The 13,481-nt window shown below is 40.6% G+C and overlaps 1 protein-coding gene across 3 annotated transcripts in view; it reads left to right on the top strand.

Annotated features, from left to right (window-relative positions):
• Window positions 1–13,481, top strand: part of SIL1 (SIL1 nucleotide exchange factor) — a 225,159-nt gene that overhangs the window by 127,192 nt on the left and 84,486 nt on the right. For all 3 annotated transcript variants that reach the window (XM_045823573.1, XM_045823554.1, XM_045823562.1), the window contains exon 4: window positions 10,476–10,596. In XM_045823573.1, coding sequence (XP_045679529.1) covers window positions 10,476–10,596 — 121 coding nt within the window. The remainder of the gene's footprint in view (window positions 1–10,475; window positions 10,597–13,481) is intronic.

A 13,481-nucleotide genomic window follows, 5' to 3' on the forward strand; every position in this document is an offset into this window, starting at 1 on the left:
GGTGTTCTTGTAAGCTAAATAGGGTCATGGGATACATCAAAGGTGGAGATAGAATGGGGAACAGAGGAAATCAATGGTCTAGGAAACTGATATGAGATGCTCATCATAGGTCTCTGGGTGAAAGTAGCCCTCTGCTCCTCATCCCTGTTCTCCATTACTCTGTTTCTGGTTTTATTAAAATTTGGGGCTCTAACAGGTCCCCTGGGCTGATGGAAGAAGTCACTGCACATGCGTAAAGGTCTGGTGCTTTACTGACAGGGCCATGATAAGATTTCTAGTTTTCCTGGTTAAAATGCTATACTATTGTTTCATTCTTCCCATTCCTGACCCCTTTCCCCTAGTTCAGGGTTTATTATGTCTGACTAGGTCAAGTATAACAGCTTTCCAACTGGTCTCCCTGCTTCTTGTTCCCCTGTTTTGTATGCTGAGTGCCAAATACTTCAAAGAGAGTTACTTATTACCTCCTGAATATGCCCACTTCTTTACTTACCTGACAGATGTTCTCTGGACTCCGAACTCTAAACGTTGTTGGCCCTCTCCCTCTTTTACTTCATACTTCTCAGTGGCAGCAGTTGGTCTTGTTCATGTAGTTTCCTTCCCAGTGTTTAGCACAGGAAGTGATCCGTAGTGGGTGTGCAGTAAGAAGTGGGTGGTAGAAGGAATACCTAGAAAAGAGCATCCTCTTGTCTAATCCTCACTAAATGTTGACCAGCCAGTTGTGGAAAGAGCCTCAGTCTAACCTCAATGTGGTTACTTTGAGCCTTGGTCTTGATGGCTGTTCAGAGTACCTCTTGGACTGTAACACAGGAAATCTTCCGAGTAGCATTACTAGTACTTGTCTTTGAAGAGCGCTGTTCTTGAGCATTTGGCATATAGAGGTTGGTGACCAGCTGCTGTCTATCTTTAAGGCCTGGGAAGGAGATGTTGGTTAGGTCACAGCAGAGCAGATTTTGGGGGTTAGTTCTAGAGAGCGGTGGGCACTGTTAAGATAGCTGTTCCCTGAGGGAAATGGTGGAATCTCTTGTTCTGAGGGGCTTTAATGGAGGTGAGAGTGTTCCACTCTTGCTTGGAAGCCATGCCAGAGTACTTTGCTAAGGCCTTGGCCAGATTCTAAATTCTGTGAATTAGAGTGAAAAGTCAGTATGGAGAATATTTTTATTTTTTTTCTCATTTTGTCATTTTTTTAGTCCTTTTAGAAAATGCATAAATACAACTAACTACAAGCTAGACTGGTTCACTGTATGTTTTGCTATTTAAAAACAGATCTCCATTTGTGTTTCCCTTAAAAAATAATAACATTAAGCTTTACTTCAGAGGCAGCACCCTAGAGAGGTTTGTGCACATTTTATTTTTTTTATTACTGGTTCAGTTCAAGTCCTGCCTTGGAAACAGTATAGATGCTCATTTGTGTGAAGCAGGGATCTTGCCAGGACTTGTTTGGGGGTATTGAATAAAGAAGCAGGCAGAGAGGGCTCTGGTAGTCATGGCAACGAGGCCTATAAAGTCTTAGCTCTGACCAGCTCTGGTTAGGAGCTTGGAGGCCCCTGGTGAGGTGAGGGCATTACTTCCTATTCTATATTCCATCTTTTCCTTCTGGTCTGGGGGGTGGGGTAGGGGGCTGGCATTCCTTTCTGGAGGCCTACTGTGTGCCTGGTGTTGAGCCTGAGCTGTGGGCACAAGTAATTGGCCCCTGCTTTTCAGAAACACAGCATAATTGGGAATGTTTACTGTTGTTAACATATCCCTATAGGACTTGATAAATAAAATGTCTGTGTTTCATCCTGGTTGACATTTAACTTTCCGAGGCTGTGTTTCCTGAAGCACTTCTTCTTTTGAGCACTGACATGTGTTTTCTTATTTGTTCTTCCCAACAATCTAACACATTAGGGAAAGCAGACACTGTAGTCTTTTCATTTGGCACAGAAAGACCTGAAGAGTCAGGCAGAAAAAGGAATTTTGGCTAAATTCACCTGACACTTGAAGACAGACCTGAGTGGATAGCAGATTTCCAGGGCTCATGGTTGTGTAGCCAAAGCGCTCCTTGATTTTCTGCCATTGTGTTCAGGTGTGACTTGAAAGAGCCTAGACATCCCTGGGGGAGGTTTCCAGGCAGGAGCCTGCAGAGGACACCTCATACGTCTCTCCTCTCCCAAAGCCATGTAACTGCTGAGGCATCTGATGCTAAGGCAAATCGAGAGCATTGCAGCATCCATCTTAGTTGGCCCTGTTTCCACTGAAGCAGGGTGGTCAGTGTGGGTGCTGACCGAGGAGGACACTGCCACTGTGAATCCTGGAGGGGCAAGTTTTTTTTTTTTTTAATTTATTTTTTTTTAATTTTAGTGATTTGAGAGTGGGGGAGAGAGAGAGAAACATTGATTTGTTGTTTCACTTATTTAGGCATTCATTTGTTCATTAGATGATTCTTCTTTGTACCCTGACTAGGGATCAAACCCACAACTTTGACGTATGGGATGACACTCTTAACCAACTGAGACCTAGAGAGGCAGGTTTTTAATCACTGGACACTGGGATGAGCTGGGACAAAAACTCATTCAGGCCAAGTTTGTCAATAGGTGAAATTTACCAGCAGTCACAAATTGACTGTGGGCTGAATTTCATTTATAGATATGTTTTGTTTGGCTTTTATATTTTAAAATTTGAATGCTTTAGAGGGTGCATTTTTCTTAATCCTTATCACTTCCTATGGTCTTACAGATGGCCTTCCTCACCTATCTTTCTTATTTGCCTACCTCTCATGAGCATTTATGTTTGCTCTTAGCTCTTGGATCACTATTTCTTACCTGCCCTTCTACATGGGTTCCTCTTGCCCAGGTGCTTCATGGTCTTAGTTGTCCTAGGCCCATTTTCTTCTTCCTGCTCTGCCCAGAACTGTCCTTCTGGGGCTGTGTTTAGCCTCTGAGTGTAGCTTTCTTAACTGTCCCCTAGAGTACTTGCTGTCACCTTGGACTGCATCTGATAATTGCTGTTTCAGGATTCAAAAGGACCTTTATCTAAAGAAATTATTTTTTAAAACAACTTTATTGAGATAAAATTTATATGCCATAAAATTCATGTAAAGTGTACAATGGGAATAATTCTCAAATGTCCCTAGATGTGTGATTTCCAGACTGTGGTGTTTCATGGACCAGAAAAACTTTAAAAGAAAATTTTGGGCACAGGAGGCCAACATTTTTACTTCACTGAGTTAAGGGCCTTAACATAGAAACACTATCATTTATCATCATCATTATCTCATTTTTTAAAAGAACATTTTAACACTAAAAAGGTATATGAGTAGAAACTATATATCGTAATTTCAGAAAAAGGAACTGTTTTTTATGTTGGACACTTCTAACTTTCTTCTTTCAGGACCATTAGAATGAATTGCCACAACAAACAAACCGTTTCAAAACTTGGCTTAAAACAACAGTAGTTTCTTTTCATACAGTTCTGACTCTTAGAACTGTAACAATAGTTCACATACTCTTCAGATGCCCCCCCAAAAAACCATTAAACCAAGCAAGATGTGGAGGAGTGGGAACCGCAAAATCGAATACAGACACTACTAACAAATGAACCAAGTACTGCAAATTAATAACAGAATTATACTGAATGGGGCAGGGGAGAAAAGAACTAGCTTAAGTGTCTTTGTGAAATGTATCTTGACTAGATATTATAAAACTAAAAACAGGTACTGTGAAACCACACAAAAAAAGCTGTACAGAAATGCTGTAATACAGTTTGGTAAATGTGTTTCTCATAGGAGTATGGGTTAGCAATTTTGAAACTAGTTTATATGTATATTAGAGTTGAACAACAAATATATTGCAGGTAATAAGAGCAGGTTTCTCACTGTTGGAGAAAGAAATTACAAACAAGAAAAGGGGGAAGACAGATGAACTCTGTGGTGTTAGATTGGGATCTGAGTATAAGTATAAACTTAGTTTTTAATAGATATACAGACAAATAGATACAGAAGTATGTATGTATATAAATGTATATATGTATTTGTATACACATACATAAATATCTTAGCTCAGTCCATTGAAAGAGTCTACAAGCAGTGACAGCCTAGTATTAATTAGAACATATCTTGCACTCAGATCTTGGTTTTTAAACACTGTTCTTCAAGAAAAGACATGAGGGTTCTTTGAGAAGTAGTTGATTCCAAGGCTGGGGAAAGAAAAATACAGGATGAACTCAGAACAATTTATGGAAGCAGAAAGTAAGAAAATACCTGAAAAAAGAAAATGATGGGGGGAAGGGACTTGTTAAAGGGACACAAGAGTCAACCTGAAGGAATTCCTATTGGTTAAGCTGAAACAATTTGAACAATGAAATATATGAGTCTAGCATGGGAGAGTAGGGGGTGGAGGGATTGAGGGAAAAAGGACTCATAGGCATATACAACAGTGTGGCGTTTGTGGGGGAGTGGGGAGAAGGGGAGTACAGGGGGACTAAATGGCAATGGAAAAAATACAATTAAAAAAGAAAAATCTATTAATCTATACTAGTATAAGTAAATATTAAATAGATAAATGACTTTTTTTTCATGCTGTGAAATTTCAATTAATGTGTGATGAAGGAGGGAAGTAGAAAATTGCCATTAGATCATCACCACAGTGGTTATTGTTGCAGAAGGATTCCCCTAATGGTGTGGTTTGAGAAGAAGAAAAGGGTTTTGGGTAATCTCAAAGTATTTTCCCATGATTTCGTTTAACAATTCAGTGGTTTTTAGTATATGCACAGTATTGTGCAACCATCACTTCTATCTAATTCTAGAACATTTTCATCATCCGTAAAAGTAAATCTCATGTCCATTAGTGGTAATTCCCCATTCCTCCCTTCCCCTAGTCCTTGACAGCCACTAATGTACTGTGTCTCTTGGTTGGTATATTCCAGACATTTCATTTAAAAGGAATCATACAATGATATATGGCTTTTTGTATCTGACTTTTTTCATGTGGTGTAATGTATTCAAGGTTCACCTATGTTATAGTATATATCAACATTTTATTCTTTTTAATGGCTGAATATTATTTCACTATATGGATATACCACATTTTGTTTATTTTATCAGCTGATGGACTTTTGAATTTTTCCACAATTTAATTATTATAAATAATGCTGTAATGAGGATTAATGCACAAGTTTTTGTATGAACATATGTTTTTAATTTTCTTGGTGTGGAATTGCTGGGTTCATGTGGTAACTCTGAGTTTAACTTTTTGAGAAACGGCTGAACTATTTTCCACAGTTTGGTAATTTGCAATTATTCTGGTTTGCTACAGTGAGTAGAAATTACTTTTCTTAGTTTATTAAGGCCAGTATCACCAGTAAGAGGACATCTTAACATCATAAACCTTGAGATTTGATGCATGGAGAACACCCCTACATCATTTCTAGGGTGCATCTGTCAAGGATGTATGACCTTAGTTTAATAGTGAGAACACAGCATGTAGTCCTGATCAGTATTCTTCAGGGTGTCAGAGTCTTAAAAGCCAGGGGAAGGCTGAGGAACTCTGGCCGATTACAGGATACTAGGGAGAAGTAACCAAAAGCCATATGGGATCCTGGAACAACAAAAAAAAAGAACCTTAGTGGAAACACCAGTAAGATTTGAAAAGGATATTTATAGTTTGGTAAATGATATTGTTAAGTTCCCAGTTCTGATGACTATCTATGACTATGTAAGATATTAACATTTGGAAAGGTTATGTTAGCAACATATGGAAACTGTACTATTTTTGCAACTTTTTGGTAAGTTAAAGGTGGTTCAAAATAAAAAGTTAAAAGGAATCCATTCTTTTATTCTTGCTCACATGTCTGCACATCAGCTATAACTGGCTGACTGTGGCTGGGCATAGCTGGCTTTAGCCCAATCTTCAGTTTGATCCAAGTCTGCTCCATGGATATCTCATCCTTCTTGGTCTTCTCATGGTGATGCCAGAATTCCAAAAGGTGAACCAAATACACAGGCGTATTTCAAATCTCTGTGATGCATTTGCTAACATCCCATTGGCCAAGGCACATCACAAGCCAAGTCCAAAGTCTAAGGGTGGGAAAGTGCACTCTACCACTTTAATCTAATTTTACTGTTACCATGTAGGAGGGACTGCATGGCAAAGGGTGTGAATACAGGCAGGGGGGAAGATAATTTGTGACAATAATGCAACATACCATAGATATACCCCTATGGGGAAAGCAGGAGTGTTACCTGGGTCTTGGTCTGTGACAGGGAGTCCCAATGGGAGTTAAAACTCAAATGTGATGTGCCTTACCTACCGTATTTTTCAGACTATAAGACGTACACCCCCCCAGTTTGGGAGGAAAATTGTGGTGCATCTTATAGTCCGAATGTAGCTTACCTGGCTCACTTGGAGTGGGGGGCGGTGGAGTGGGGTCACAGTTTATTAAGTATTTTACCACATTTTTTGCTTCAAGATTTTTTTCCCTATTTTCCTCCTCTAAAACCTAGGTGCATCTTATGGTCTGGTGCATCTTATAGTCCTAAAAATATGGTAATTTGGACAGGGCTTCTCCTTATTACAGACAGAGTTTCCTCACTCTGGGGCCTGTCTCCAGGTAGCCAGTGGGGGAAATAGACACTGTAGGCTTTGCAGGCCCCTGTGCCTTTCTAGGTACCCATCTCATTTTTTTTTTTTTTTTGCCTGTTCCCTTGCCTCCTGCTCCCTCAATCCCTAACTCTTTTCTTACATGTGTCTTGTGACTTTTTGTCTCTGCTCTGCTCTTCCCCGTTGCTGTGGTTCCTTCACAGAGGCCCTAGAAGGATGCAGGGCAGTCATTCTCTCTGCCTAACTTGGTCTTTTTCCCAATGGGGTGGAAACATTTGAAATATTGTATTTTCTGCTGCCTCTGCCACTGCTGCTGCCATGGCTGGTTTCATGTATTTTAAATGAACGTAACCTATATTTTAAGTTAATGCTATTGTGGTTGCTCTTGCCCCCTGTGGTGACTTATGTGAAAGGAGTAATTTTGGAATTTCACTGAATAAAATAAATTGGTTCACATGAGATTCAAGTTTCTTTCTTGGCCGGCTTAGCATGGTATAACTTGTTATGTTTTGAAACTTATAAAGTCGTGTGCTTTTTCCCTTTTCCATTTGTAATTTTTAAAAAGATTTTATTTATTTATTTTAGAGAGGAAGGGAGGAAGAAAGAGAGGGAGAGAGAAACATCCGTGTGTGGTTGCCTCTCACACACCTCCTACTGGGGACCTGACCTGGTCGCAACCCAGGCATATACCCTGGCTAAGAATCAAACCAGGGACTCTTTGGTTTGCAAGCCAGTCCATTTCTAATTTTGATCAAATGTCTGAAAATTTAATTATTAGTAATAACAGTGGTATTAGTTTTGTTACTACTAAAAATAACTATTAACATGGCTACTAATTATTATGCATCTACTTGCCCTAGTGAGAATCCCTGTTGATCTTTCCATACACTTCTAGATTAATTAGTATTTTTTTCATGTTTAATTTTTCACTGAACAAAAGAATTTTTGAAGATCTACTATGTGGTAGGCCCTGGGGATAAAATTGTGAGCATTTTATATTAAATAGATAATTTTTAAAAGATTTTTATTTATTTGTTTTTAGAGAGGGAAGTGAGGGAGAAAGAGAGAGAGAAACATCAGTGTGCGGATGCTGGGGGTCATGGCCTGCAACCCAGGCATGTACCCTGACTGGAAATCGAAACTGCGACACTTTGGTTCGTAGCCCGCGCTCAATCCACTGAGCTACGCCAGCCAGGGCTTAAAATAGATAATTTTTTTAAAACCCCTGAAATATAACTACTGAATGAGGTAAAGTGCTATTTAAAAAGTGGGTGATAGTGCTGTGAAAACCGTTAGGGGGCAGCTGGATCTGGTCTGGGGAAGTAGGGGATGCTGTCAGAGGAAGTGACTCTTAGCTGGGATTGAAAGGAGAAGGAGATGGAGGGTGGAACTGGAAGGAGCATTCTGCGCAAAAGGAGCAGGAGTGGAATGGCCCCATGGTAGAGGGAACTTGGTTTTTTCATGGAATGGAAAAAGGCCAGTGTGTCGTTGAATATGGGGAGTGAGTTGTGAACAAGCCTTAAGGGGCAAGTAAGGGCTAGATATTAAAGGGTCTCCTTGGCCAGCATGAGGACTTTTATTTCTAAGAACAGTAGGAGGCCATTAAAAGGTTTGATGCAGGGGAATGACATAGCCCAGGTGTGTATTTTGAAAAAAGAAAATCATTCATTATCAAGAACATGTGCATTGGGAGGTAAGAGTGGATAGGGGAAGTCAGTTGGAAGGCTCTGGCAGTGTCCAGAGAGATGCTGATAGTTTGCACAAGAGCACTGATGGGGAGGTCAGAGAGAAGGGTATGAATTCAAGAGACATAGATCAGGAAAAATTACCAGGTTTTGGAGGTGGAATGGGTATGGAATAGAGTGTGGCAAAGTAGAGAAGTGTGAAGGATGACCTGCTTAGCATTCAGCCCTCTGTTGTTTTGTCAGTTTGGGTTCTCTCCAGGTGAGAGAATCTCTTCTCTTTGCATGTTCAGAGATGAAGTTAATGCTAAAGAAGAGACCTCTTTCCCTGTGATCATAGGAATGGGATAGATGTTGTTCTTGCTAATATGTGGCTTCATCTCCTCTCAGAACCAGCGGCCTCAGCCATTAGCTCTATTTTCCTACCCAAACCTGAGCCTCCTGATGGCTCATCAAGCCAGCAGCCTCCACAGTCCTTGCAGTTTTTCCAACCTCTTCTATTCTTGGCCTCCTGCATGCAGCCTGTCAGTTTTTGTGTCTGAGCCTTTGTATGCAGGGCTCCATCTATTTGGGATTCCCCCTTTTCCCCAGTCTGGCTCTTACTTTTTGCCTCATTTAATCCCCAACTTAACCTTATTCAGAAGCTTCCCCAGAGAAAGTTTCCCCTTTCTACCTGAATATATTTTTTATACTTGAAGCATTTTGGATAGGTTTGAGGTTAGAAGGGGATCATTATGCACATACACTCAGGTACTTAAGTTCCCATTTATATTTTAAACAAAGATACAGAAACTCCCTGCTGAAGTGGGATGGCAGGAACAGGACAGCATGTCTCGGCATGGTGTTTCCTTGGCTCCTTGGTTCTGTGGTAGAAGCACAGTGGTTGGTGGAACTTGGAGTTCACTCTGGTCCCGCCAGAACTGAGAAAACCTGAGTTCATGGTACATCATTACCCTTTTATATTCAGGGTTTACCAGATCATTCTGAGAGAACTTTTACAGATTGTTACCTTTTAAAAAAAATTCTTGAATGAAGCTCAGCATCAGCAGGGCAATGCCATCCTCTGTCAGGAAAAAGCAGAGTCAAAGCTCAGGTGTCAGAACAGCATCTCTGCTTCTAGATTTCCAGTCCCCTGAAGAACTCTTTCCTGAAATTCTCTGTACCTGCAGCCATTAACATTCCTCATTTGTGTTCCTAAAACCCATATACCACAATGGCCTAGTGTATAGTAGTTGCTTGGTAAATATCAGATGCATGAATGAGTAAGTGTAACATCCCATTTGTAATATGTGATCTTGCAAGTTGCTTTTTAACTGTTCTTGGTAATTTTTCACAATGTGTGTGAACAGCCCATTTATTCACCACACTTGTTTGCCTAGCTGTTAGATCAGCTCTTCTGATATAGGTGGATATAGGTTTGTAGTTTTTTTTGGTTCCAATCCCTGACTTCTTGGTTTGTCATGTCCTCTTGCTTTTCTCTCTCTTGCTTCTTTCTTCTCATAAACATTAAGTACCACAAATTTTATGTGTCAAGTTCTGGCCTAGAGGCTGGAGAAATAAAAAAGGAGGAGATACAGTCCCTGTACTCAGGGACTGTACTCATCGAAGGAGCCTGATTAAGTTGATGAGGGTGGTGAGGTGTATGCTTGCTTGAATGGCAAGTTATTTGGGGTTCTGTCAGGGCAGGGGCACAAAGGATGTAGTGGAGGAGGCAGTAATGTGGCCATGTCCTGAACGGTAAGTAGGTGTTCACCATTCAACTACTGTACATAACAGAAAGGCTCAATTTAAAGAAAACAGAATGGCTCAAACATGCAGGTTCTAACTGGGGGACATTAGTCTCTGGACTAAAGTGCAGATACCCTTGCCCACATTGCCTCATCCCTTTATTTGAAGGAGAATTGTGATTGTGTGTGTGTGTGTGTGTGTGTGAGAGAGAGAGAGAGAGAGAGAGAGAGAGAGAGAGAGAGAGAGAGAGAGAGAGAATCGGGGGCAGAGGAAGAGAGAGACAGAGAGAGTGAGAGTGATGGAGAGAGGTGGAGAGAGATGGAGCGAGGGTAGGTAGGAGAAAGAGATATGGATGGTTCCAGGTAAGTGAACACTGCAGAGTCTGGTCTTCATGAACTATTAAGTCCTACTGACTTGTTAGCCAGCCATTCCACCAGTGTTCTTCTGAGGATTGTATACTTCATGAGCCTTCTCTCTTCTTGGCTTTTAGGTCAGGCTGTCCCTGCAGGATCTCATGTGCGACTGAATCTCCAGACTGGGGCAAGAGAAGTGAAACTCCAAGATGAAGACAAGTTTCGAGATACTTTGAAAGGGTCAAAAAAAGGCAAAAGGTACAGTGTCAACTCTTAGCAACTAGGAGATTGACAGCACTGATTTTGTAATACTGAAAGTAATGACAATGCAATGTTCCTTACCTAAATTTATGTGATTTTTTAAAAATTTGAAATTTAATAGACTAGGATTTGTAATAAATCTCTCAGGCTTTTGTGGAAGTTCACTTGTGTGGCCTTTGGAAAGAAATAGTTTGCAAAGCAAATTGATAATTTACAAAAGGCTGTAGGGAGAATGCTTAACCTGCTTTAAAAATGAAGCTATTTTTCCCAGTATTTTAAGAGCACCCATTTGAATCTCAACAATTAATGTGCTGATTACAGATGAGTCATCTATTCATTAAAACAGGCCTGTTAGGCCTTCTGCTTTGCAGTAATACTTCCTTGGTGAACAATAAAATTGCATTTTAAAGTCTTTAATTCAGACTAACTTTTCCTCTTGTTAGTCCATATTAAATTAAAACAGACTCTCTTATGGTATAAAACTTCTCCAATGGTAAGAGGTTGCTTTATTTTTTAATAACCAATTTAGATTCTTTGATTTTGGGCAATTCAGAGTCTGTATTTTTCTGTTATTTGCCTTGAATTACTGTTTTCTCGGCTTTCTATTTTCTGCCTGAGAAGGAGATTGAGCATGGGATTGTAGGGGCTGCTGGAATTATGCAGTTCAAAAAGTTGGTATCAATACCAGCCATGGAGTTTCTAACACAGGAATTAGCAAATTATGTCCTGAGGGTCATATTAGAAATGCTGCCTGTTTTTGTATGGCCCACAAGCTAAGTTGTTTTTAACTTTTTTTTAATGGTTGGGGGTAAAAAGGCCCTGGCTGATGTAGCTCAGTGGATTAAGTACTGGCCTACGAACCAAAGTGTTGTGGGCTTGATTCCCAGTCAGGGTACGTGTGTGGGTTGTGGGCCAGGTCCTCAGTAGGTGGTGCGCTAGAGACCACCACACATTGATGTTTCTCTCCTTCTCTTTCTACCTATCTTCCCCTCTGTCTAAAGACCAATACATTAAAAAAAAACCAAAAGCATATTTCATGACTCATGAAAATTGTGTGAAATTCAGATTTCAGTGTCCATATAAAGTTTTACTGGAACATAACTATACACATTTATGTATTATTTGTGGCTGCTTTCTTGCTACACTGACAGAGTTGTATAGTTGGGACAATCACCATAAGGCCTACAAAGCCTCAAGTATTATCTGGTCATTACAGATAGTTTGCTGCCCCTGCTCTAATACATGTTAAGTATTGGGAGTCAGTCATGGATTGAGTGGGGTTAGTGTTACTTAGTCCTTGCATATTTATTATTTTAACAATATTTGGCAGTTACGTATGAGTCAGGAAGGGACCTGAGAGACCCAGTTCTTACCTGAGTCTTTTCCTTGATATACCTGATAAAAAAGACACTCAGCCTGTCCATGTGCATCTCCAGTCATGTGGCATTCACAACCCCACAAAGCAGTCTGTTCATATTTGGACAGTTTTTACTGTTGGAAAATTCAACTTTATATTGTGATAGATAGGATAAGGAGATACTTGTCCTCCTTACGGTCACCCTGAACTGGGGAAGACCTCTGTCTTCCTACAGCTCTCCAGATAAGCCTATACCTGGGGTGGTTCAGTTGACATGATTGTTCCCTTCTTTCTCAGAAAGGAAGGAATCATCGTGTCAAAACTAAGAAAGAATCAGATTTCATTGTTGTGACCCTGTAAACTTCTCTCCATCCCTAGCACACATATACACATGTCAGTGAGTCAAAGTACTTGAGGAAGTTTTTCTCATGTCTAAGCCAAGTCTTATTTTCTAAATAAAAAGCCTGTTTTTTCTTGGTTTAAGAATAATGAATTAGGAACTGCATTAATTTGGAGTCTTCTTTGTTGGTTTTAATACCCTGGTAAATTATTTCTCTAATACCTGACTCTAGATCATCAGTAGAAGTGCTTACTGTTTGTCTGTTGTTCAGATCTTTTTAGAATGGAAAGGAGAGCCATCTAAATGGTCTGTAGTAGACACATCATGAGAGAGATATTTTTCCCCATTCCCAACTCTTTACTTTTCTCCTTTGGAATGTTTCTGAGGACTCTGCCCTGGAATGACCTCCAGGACATGCTGGACGTGTCCTCTTCTCTTGTCAGCATTTATAGCAAGTGTCAAATCCGTCTGAACAGGCGCCAAAAGGCATTGACAAAGTGGTGGTGTGGATGTTCACTGCTGGGAGCTCAGGAGTCTTGGGCTGCTCTTGGTGGTGACTTCCTTCTCCTGGGGTCAGCTTCATCTTGGTTCCTCCAATTCCACCTCACAGTGTCTTCCTGGCTATTTAGCACTGTAATGAAAACAGAGTCCAAAGGGCAGGGCTAATTTCCAAAATTGTTATAATATTTTACTTATCTGCATGTTCTGTTTCAGGGGTCAAGACCTACCCGTTTCCATCAGATTGCCAAAGAAGTTGGTGATCACACAGAGTTAAGAACCACTAACTAGAGAGAGCTGGGGATAGTTAATTCAGCCTAACCCATGGCCTCTTCACTAGTCCTGCTGGGCCTAGCCATATTGCTACCTGGAGCCAGGTAGCTCTATAGCCTGGGACAGACTCCCTGACTCTGACTTGTCCCAGAGGGTTCTCCTGGCACTGCCTAACTGCCTGTTTGCTCCTAGTAGCAGGTTGTCCTCTTGCTTTTTGTGTTAGGCATTGCCATCTCTGCTGGTTTTAGCCTGGAACTACCAGCTTCTTTGAACCATCTTCCTGTATTTGCAGGGAGAGGGACAAACTACATCCAAGTTTTCCCATCTTGGATTGAACATTTACCATGGTACAGTATGGTATAGTAGTTAAATGAGTGGTCCAAGAACAAGGCCATTTACTTGCTCCATTCTTTG

Source organism: Phyllostomus hastatus, unplaced genomic scaffold (assembly GCF_019186645.2).
Source record: "Phyllostomus hastatus isolate PE091 unplaced genomic scaffold, TTU_PhHast_1.1 phas_contig_150, whole genome shotgun sequence".
NCBI classification, from domain to species: Eukaryota; Metazoa; Chordata; class Mammalia; order Chiroptera; family Phyllostomidae; genus Phyllostomus; species Phyllostomus hastatus.